The sequence below is a fragment of the Ailuropoda melanoleuca genome, chromosome 10 (assembly GCF_002007445.2).
Source record: "Ailuropoda melanoleuca isolate Jingjing chromosome 10, ASM200744v2, whole genome shotgun sequence".
NCBI lineage: Eukaryota > Metazoa > Chordata > Mammalia > Carnivora > Ursidae > Ailuropoda > Ailuropoda melanoleuca.
Window position 1 is genome coordinate 57,135,843 of NC_048227.1, and position 9,085 is coordinate 57,144,927.

Below are 9,085 nucleotides of genomic sequence, written 5' to 3' on the forward strand. Positions count from 1 at the left end.
CTCTAGAAAGCAGGGCAATTTTTGCATGGCTTGGAATCCTCTTGGACACATCCTGGAGACCAGAACAAATTCCATGGCACTCTCCGACCGACAGGGCTGGCGGGCCGGAGTGCCACTGCCATCTTTGGGTAGGGCATGTGCGCGGGCACGTGCACGCACGCGCATGTGTGTTGGAGAGACTAAGGCATAGAGAAAGGCCCAAGTGAGAGGGAAAAAGTGGGTTTCCTGGCTGCTGTAGTCCCTTCTTTCCAGGCACAAAGAGGCTGAGCTCATTGTTCATGAAGGTCCCCTTCATCCCACTTCAGTTTTTTAGTAAGAAGAAATGTGTGTGCACGTGTGGGTGGGTGTGGGTGTATGTGAGAGAGAGTCAGTAAGTCCCTGTGCATTTCTAAATTTCAGTAATTTAGGGCTGCAGCTTCAACAGAAATAATCTGTAAATGATATTTCACAGCACATTTACTAAAGTTAGATTAGCAATTTTACATTGCTCAAAATCCTGTCATTAAAAAAAGAAAAAAAAGCCCTCTGGGTGCAGGCAGAATTCTGTCATATAGCCACGGGAACTGAAGTCCTTATCAGCTGCATAAAGAAAATTCAGATTGTTTCTATTATTTCTGCATTTTAAGGTGGCAAACATTAAGCCACTAGGTTATTAACTCTGCAACATTCCACAAGGGTTTTAGGACCACCCTGTGTGATTCAGTTCATTTTCCAAGTTTCGGGTATGGTCTACTCAGTTTGGGTTACACTGTTTCCTTTCCCTCTTAGGGCTTTGGACCCCAACGTCAGGTAAGTAAAAGTATTGTTTTGCAGGACTTTATCTGCTGGGGGATTTCCTGATTGGATGTCCTGGAGAGTATGCCAGTGGCCTGGAGCAGTTAGACCTTCCCAACCAGTGAGGAAAGAAGAGATGTCTTACTACGAGGCCAAGGGACTGGCCAGATGTAGGGCAGCAGAGTTTCTAGGAGGTCTGAGGGGACAGGTGAGTGGACTCTGGGAAGGGACGGGGGAACCCCATTTGAATGACCTGTGACCTTCCAAAGCCAGGTATCCCCAAGAGGGCCCGAGGCCTGGGCTTGCCCTGAGGAACAAGGATGTGCTACTGATGGGAGGGGCTAACACTGAGGTGTGGTGAAGCCACCAGACAGCTCCCAGAACCTGGGTGTTGCACAAATACACACACGGAAAGTAAACAGCTTTGGTGAGCCCAGAGGGGCCCATCCTTAAACCAGAAGCCAAATAGTCACACACACACAGTTTTCCAAGGAAATGTGTCTGCCCCTCCAAAGAGCATCCTTGTGTAGAGAGGGAAGGGGGCAATGGAAGGACGCAGCTCAAAATGACATTGTGTACGTGTTTCCACGTCTATCTACATTCATATCATCATCCTCATCATCATCCAGTGTTCTCGTCTACAGAGAGTGAGCACAGCATTCTACCGACATGGCAGCAACTACGAACAGGCCAGGTCGCGTGAGCAGGCCCCTTCCCCAGCACCACAGCGGAAGGAGGATGCAACCACGGTGGGAAAGGAGGTCACACTACTACGTCCCCTCTACTGCCCTCCAAGGGGCATCTTGACTCTTCCAAAGTCAGATGTAAAAGACAAGGTCAGTAAAATTGGTCTCTACGCCACCTGAAGCTATTATTAGCCATCATGCAGGAACATGGCATTTCTAAAAATTTCATAAATCTGAAACCATATTAAAAAAAAAAAAATCCCAGCAACTGAAGTCATCTTACAGTACTTCATCGCAAATATTTAAAAGATAGTTTTTCTAAGTAAAATGGCCCCCAAAGAGCCCAATGATTTTTTTTTTAAAAAGGGTTTCTTTTTAATTAAAAAAAAATGGATAAAAATGGAAGATGTAAAATGTGGGCAGAGTAACCAGACAGTCGCTGAATATGCATTTGAAATTGCAGGGGGTGGGGGACACAGCCAAGGAGAGAATGCCCTATTCCTGAGGCCTCTCTGCTCTCACAGCTCAGCTCTGCCGGACTCTGGCTGCACCCCTGGGATACGGGACAAAAAATGAGAGTAGGTAGGAGAGACCAAAGGCAAGGCTGCTTTCTCTGTGGTTGGGTGGTGGTGACGTGTGCAAATGTAGTAAGCCACTCCCCACCGACCTAAGGTGCGTGTCTGTGGATACCATGGCGGGCTCCGAGAGAACGCTCAGTCCCCGGGCGCCCGTCACTTCTCCACCTTCTTGGCTTTCTTGAGGATGTCGCATTTTTTCCTGTTGGGGCGGCGGCAGCGCTCGTCGATGCTCGGAATGCACTCGTAGTGCCACACCTCCTCCATCTTCTCCACCGGGTACACGGCTTCCACGTAGTGCCGGATGAGCCGCAGCCGCGTGGGGTCCAGCTGCTTCTTGTTGCACGCGCCGGAGTGGTTGTACTGCAGCCGCAGGTTCTCGGCCGTGAAGAGTTCCGGGAAGAGCCTGACCAGCAGCCGGGCGGCGAAGTTGCCCACCGACAGGCTCTGCTGCACGATCTCGCGCACCTCCTTGTCCGACAGCAGGTACGGCGAAGGCACCGGGAAGTCGGGCGACGGAACCACCAGCTCGTCCAGGGGGATCTTGCAGAAGTCCTTGCTGCTTCTTTCGGGGGGCAGCGGGGGCCCCTCGAACTCCTCACGGAACCTCTCGGGGTTGATTGCATAGCTCGTCAGGTCCCTGCACTCGGGGCCCGGCACGTGGACCTTGCGCTGCTGCTGGTAGGAGCGCCGCTGCTCCGTGTCCCGGCGCCGGCAGCGCTCGTCCAGCTTGCCCACGAACTCCAGCGTCCACACGCGGTCGTTCTTGGCGCGGGGGTAGAGCAGCTGCACGTAGTGGCGGATGAGCTTGATGCGCGCCGGGTCCAGCTGCTTCTTGCCCAGAGAGCCGCTGCAGTTGTATTGCTTGCGCAGGTTCTCGTGCGTGAAGAGCTCGGGGAAGAGGTGCACCAGCAGGCGCGAGGCGAAGTTGCCGATGGACAGGCTGCTCTCGTAGATGCTGCGCAGCTGCTCCTTGCTGAGCAGGCAGTCGGCGCCCGGCACCTCGAAGTCAGGCTGCGGGATCTCCAGCTTGTCGAAGTCGATGGGCACCAGCCAGATCTTCTTGGACCGCCGGCCCGGCCGCTCGCCCTCGAAGCTGTCTTCCACCTTGACCACGGAGATGTCGTCGGGCAGGCTGGAGGAGTCGTAGCAGTCGTCGCGCGCCGCCTCGCCCTCGCTGCCCCCGTCCAGCGCCAGGCCCTCGAGCTCGTCGTTGAGGCGCTGGGCGCACTGCTGCAGCCAGGCCTCCTCCTCCTGCATGTCGGGGAAGTAGATCTCCGTGTAGTTACGGATGATCTGCAGCCGCTGCGGGTCCAGCTCCTGCTTGCCGCCGTCCCCGTAGCAGCTGTACTGCTCGCCCAGCTTCCGGTGGTCGAAGAGCTCGGGGAAGAGCCGGTGGAGAAGGAAGACGGCGAACTCACCCGGGGACGACGCCTCGTCCAGGAACTCGGTGAGGTCCTGCGTGTCCACCACGTGGTCCGAGGCGATGGTGCTGCTCCGGTCCAGGGACAGGGCCTCCTCCTGGTCCTTGTTGTCCAGGAAGTGGCTGGCGTCTACCTGTTCGGCCTCAAAGAAGCCGGTGACCTGGCCGGCGGGCTGGCTGTCTTCCATCTCCCGCTGCGCCCAGAAGCGGCTGAAGAAGTCGTTCAGCTGGGGCAGACACTCGGCCTGCCACACGGCCGTGTCCTTCACCGAGGGGTAGTAGACCTCCACGTAGTTGCGGATGAGCTGCAGGTGCAGCGACTCCAGCTTCCGCTTGGCCGCAAAGCCGCACGCGCTGCAGCCGCGAGAGAAGTCCACGTCGCTGAACAGCTCGGGGAACAGCTGCACCAGCAGGCGGCAGGCCAGGTCGCCGCCCGACAGGCTCTGGTCCACGATCTGCTTGAGCTCGGCGGCCGTGAGCTGGTACTCGGGGGGCGGCTGGAACTTGGCCACCATCTCGGTGGGGCTCACCTGCTTCTTGATGCGGCTCACCTCCAGGGAGAGCAGGTCCACCTTGCTGTGCAGCTGGGACATGTTGGAAGAGAGCGTGTTGAGCATGTAGAACATCTTCTGGATCAGGAAGTAGATGTTGGGCTCGCCGTCGGTGGCCGCGGCGGCGCTGCCGCAGTCCCGCTTCTGTGGCTCGTTCAGGAGCCGCAGCGGCGAGGGGCTGTTGCTGGAGTTGGCCTTGTCGAAGAGCTCGTAGGTGCTGAGCACGTCACCAGCGGGAGGGTTCTTCTTCTCCATGATCTTGTGCGAGATGCCGTACAGAGGCTTCTTGTAGGACGGGGTGCTCACGTCGTTGCAGGGCTCCTCCTCGCCGGGCCACGTGGAGCCCAAGTTCTTGCCCCTGCCGGCCTGCTCCCCGTTGCCCTGGCAGGGCGAGCTGTTCTCCCGGTTCCGCATGCCTGCTAGGAGCGCCTGGAAAACAAACACAGTGTGAGGCTCTTCTGATGTACTACCCTGCACCTGGGTCTGAGTCACAGTGGTGCCAAGGTCCCTCGCAGAAGCGTGTGCGCAACGGCTTCCCTCACCCCGGATTCACTCTGCCGGGCCAGGAACGCACAGCTGACACAAACCTACACCCCCCCGCCCGAACAGCTCCCTATTCCCACTTCCTGCAGGACACCGCTGCCGCACCCCTGCGCACAGGGCCTGCTGGGCCACAGCCCTGCCAGGGACGGGAGAGAGGCCACAAGGGTGGGAGAAGCCCCCGCAGTGGCCCTGCTGCAGGCCTGGCACCTCACGGACCTGGGCCTCTGGCTGCTCTCCGATGGGGATCGTGAGGCCTGCCCACAACAGCTCCGGAAGATAGCAGCGTGTCTGCCCGTCTGCAGCCTCGGGGAGACCAGGCGGCTCCAGAGGGGCACAGCGGTGAGCGCAGCACGGGGTCTGCGGCACCTCCACCACTGCCTTCAGTGACCTCGTATCTCTGCTGCAAAAGGGCTGGCACAGAACATCCCAGAGCCCCGTGCAGCTGTGGGCTGCATGAGCTCATGGGGTCCCCAGGTTTCTAAGTCGCGGTCTCCTGCTGGCCCAACAGCCACTCTCAAAGAGCTGCAGGAGACAATTAAACCCCCGTTTAATTAATTAAGGCAGCCACTGCATGTAACGTATTTGTGTGTCTCCTATGCGTCTACCAGGGTACTTGCCATGTACTCTCCAGCCTTGCTCCACAGACGACAGTGAGGGAATTAAACTCTACCAAACTGACTTCAGAGACTATCTCCTCCGCTCACCCAAGGATGGCACGCACGCTCGGCAAGTCCACTCTGCCGGCCTCCTAGGGCAAGCTCAAGATCCCCTTTTAAGACCCCAGAGCTTGAGTCCCAGCACCACCACCAGATAGCAATCAAACCTGGCCACCTGAGAACCCAGAGTTCTTGCTGCTTTCACCAGTGGTTTCCCTGCTGCCAGGCCCTGAACATTTTAAGAGGCTTATTTATGTATATATGGACAAGTGATTTTCAACACAGGCTCAAAGGCGACTGAATGGAGAAAACATCATCCTGTCCATAAGTGATGCTGAACAACTGGATATACACATGCAAAACCAAACAACAGAAACTTCCATCCCGTGTGTACCATATATAGAAATGAACTCAAGCTGGACTGTGGATGTAAATACAAAGCCTAACTTTATATTCTAACACTTCTAGAAGAAAACGTAAGAGAAATCCCTTATGACCTTGGTTTAGGCAAATATTTCTTAGATATGACACCACAAGCATAATCCATAAAAGAACAAAATATGAGGGGCGCCCGGGTAGCTCAGTCAGTTAATCGTCTGCCTTTGGCTCAGGTCATGATCTCAGGGTCCTGGGATCCAGTCCCACGCATCAGGCTCCCTGCTCAGTGGGGAGTCTGCTTCTCCCTCTCCCTCTGCTTGTGCTCTCTCTGTCAAATAAAATCTTTTTTTTTTTTTTAAAGATTTTTTATTTATTTATTCGACAGAGAGAGAGACAGCCAGCGAGAGAGGGAACACAAGCATGGGGAGTGGGAGAGGAAGAAGCAGGCTTCCAGCAGAGGAGCCTGATGTGGGGGCTCGATCCCAGAACGCCGGGATCACGCCCTGAGTCGAAGGCAGACGCTTAACCGCTGTGCCACCCAGGCGCCCCTGTCAAATAAAATCTTAAAAAGAGAGAGAGAGAGAGAGAAATTGATAGACTGGACTTCAAAATTAAAAACTTCAGCTCCTCAAAAGACAGTATTAAAAGAATGAAAAACAAGCTCACGCTGGAAGAAAATCCTGGCAAATCTTATCTGATAAAAGAGTTTAAACCAGAATAAAGAACTCTCAAACTCAATGACCTACAACCCCATTAATGACTTTTAATAGCCTCTTGGAAGAACACATAGAAGTAGCAAATAAGCATATAAAAAGATGCTTATTGGTGCTGGGTGGCGCAGTTGGTTAAGCATCTGCCTTCGGCTCAGGTCACGATCCCAGGGTCCTGGGATGAGCCCCACACTGGGCTCCCTGCTCAGCTGGGAACCTGCTTCTCCCTCTCCCTCTGCCTGCTGCCCCCCTGCTCATTCTCTCTGTCAAAATAAATAAATAATATATAATAATAAATATATATATAAAATATATATATATGCTTATTCGTAACCTGCAAATTAAAGCCCACTGGGAGATACCTCACCATCCCTACCAGAATGGGTACAAACAAAAAGACAATACCCAGTGCTGGAGATGTGAAGTCATCGAAACTCTCACACGCTGCTGATGGGGATATAAAATAATGTAACCACTTTGGAAAATGGCTGGTAGTTTCTTAAAAAGTTAAATATACAGGGACCTTATGATCCCGGTATTCCAGTCCTAGATATTTATTTACCAAGCAAACTGAAAGCACACGATCATACAAAGACTTATACACAAATGCTCATGGTAGCCCCATCCGTAAACAGCCAAAGCTGGAAACAACCCAAAATTTTTATCAGCAAGTATACACACACTGTCTTATATGCATATAATGGAATACTACTCAGCAATGGAACTGAAACACAGTACTCACGATGACTCTAAAAATAATTATGCTAAAAGAAGCCAGACCAACAAGAGGCCATACTGTATGATTCCTTTCATATAAAATTCTAGAAAATACAAACTTACCGATAGTGAAGTTACCTGGGGGTGGAGGAAGGACACAAGGGGCACACGGTAACTTTATGGTAGTTGGTGATTCGTGTTTATTACCTTGATCGTGGTGACGGCCTCACTGACCTACGCTTATGTCAGAACTTACCAAATGGCGCCGTTTAAATACTGTACCATCCATTGTCTGTCAGTCCCAACTCAATAATGCTGGTTTTGACAAGTGTTAAACTTGACCCAAGAACTTACTGGAATATTTTTTTGAGGGTTTAATTAAGCAGAAGAGCTAACTGGTGAGCACTGGTGGGTGTCGGGAACGGACACACAGGGCTGAAGCACAAAGTATTTGCTTTTACTGACAGGAGTGTGCCCCGGGCAACTGCAGAACTGGTAAGAACAACGTGCATCTTCTGGAAGCTTCTACACCCACGGGAAAATATGGTCGGTGTAGGGCGGCCAAGGCCAGTGCTTCTGAAACTCTAATACACATATGAATTGCCTGGGATCTTGTTAGAATGCAGATTCTCGTCCCTGGGCCTGCATTTCTTTTGTTTTTTTAAGTTTATGTATTTATTTATTTTACTAATCTCAACAACCAATGTGGGGCTCGAACTCACGATCCTGAGATCAAGAGTTGCAGGCTCTTCTGACTGAGCCAGCCAGGAGCCCCTGCCTTTCTAACAAGCTCCCAGGTGCCGTGGGTCCTCTCTGAGGGGCCTCGGCCTGAAAGACAGAGGCTGCTCTCAGTCTGTCTCATCCAGGCAGATTCAATGTCACCTGCAAGTCTTCAGACAACTAATGCCAGCACAAAACAGTGTATGACGTGTTTTTCTCTTGTAGCCTAAAAAGCGTAGGAGAAAAGACAAGCTCAAGAGGCTAGGTTTATAATGGCAGGCGAGTAATACGTAGGTCTAGGTGAGAACAGAGCACAAGGCCACATAAACATGTAAGACTTTGATCTTCCTCAACCACCCACGTTATATTTCATTTTATATTTTAAATTAATGAATTACTTCCTGGACCCTGTCTTTTAGATAATGGAATAATCTGACTCACATAGAGGTTAATTTTTCTCCTGCCTCTCTGTTGATAACAACCATGCAAAAGAAAAGGTACTGTAAGAACCTGAAGATAGAGGAATTCTTAGAAGTGTTTTAATTATCCCATGGAGCTGGCCAATACTTTCCTCAGGGTTTGTTTGCGTAAGCTGATGAAGGTTCAGAGGTACCTGGCCCTCCAACGCATCCCACACTTATCAAGGACAGAGGACCAGGGGCCTGCTGGCGTGGGACAAGCCGAGCACGAATGGCCTGCCACCTGACCCTCCCCTTCCCGGGTCTCCTCACCCAGCTGCCCGCATCCTCACCACACTGTATGACTGCTACCATGATGGCACCAGGTCATTCCTAAGTCTACCCCCGCCCGGCACCTTGCACAGTGCCCGGGACACAGAACTGCCCAATGAATGTGTGTCAACCAGATGCATGGATGGTTAAAGCAGGCCAAGGTGTTCTGCCATTCTCAAATCTATGCTTAAGAAAAAGGAGCTGCTCGGATAGGCCACTAGCTTTATGAATAACATGTCTGTAGAGAGGTATAAAAGGATGGGTAAGATCTCAGCTCAGGCTGTCTTCTGTGACCTTGGCCAAATCAAATGATTTTTCATGCCTCAGCTTCTAGAAACTCAGGGATAAATAATGGTAGGTCTCACAAGATAGTTATGAAGACTTAATGAGATAATGTGCAGAAAGCACTGAGCCCTGTCTGAATCACAGTAAGTGCTTAATAAATATTCACTGTTAGAATATAATTATTATTAAGCAATGCTATTCCCAAGCCAGAGCAGAAGTAAGGGGGGGGAGCTTTTATGAAACTAGTTGTAAAGATTCCTCTCAGCCACTAAACAAAACGAGGACTTCCCTGAAACACATCAGGGTAAGTCACTCATAGAAGGCACTTCTTACAGG

The 9,085-nt window shown here is 51.9% G+C and overlaps 1 protein-coding gene across 1 annotated transcript; it reads right to left on the reverse strand.

Annotated features, from left to right (window-relative positions):
* Positions 1 to 536: 536 nt before the first annotated feature.
* On the reverse strand, positions 537 to 5,349 carry BEND3 (BEN domain containing 3). The gene has a single exon (XM_034670920.1). It carries the CDS (start codon positions 4,421 to 4,423, stop codon positions 2,192 to 2,194), a length of 2,232 nt encoding a protein of 743 aa, XP_034526811.1. The 5' UTR covers positions 4,424 to 5,349; the 3' UTR covers positions 537 to 2,191.
* Positions 5,350 to 9,085: the final 3,736 nt, after the last annotated feature.

Coding starts and splice junctions, on each gene's coding strand:
- BEND3 (XM_034670920.1), bottom strand. CDS start 4,423: ATGCGGAACCGGGAGAACAGCTCGCCCTGCCAGGGCAACGGGGAGCAG.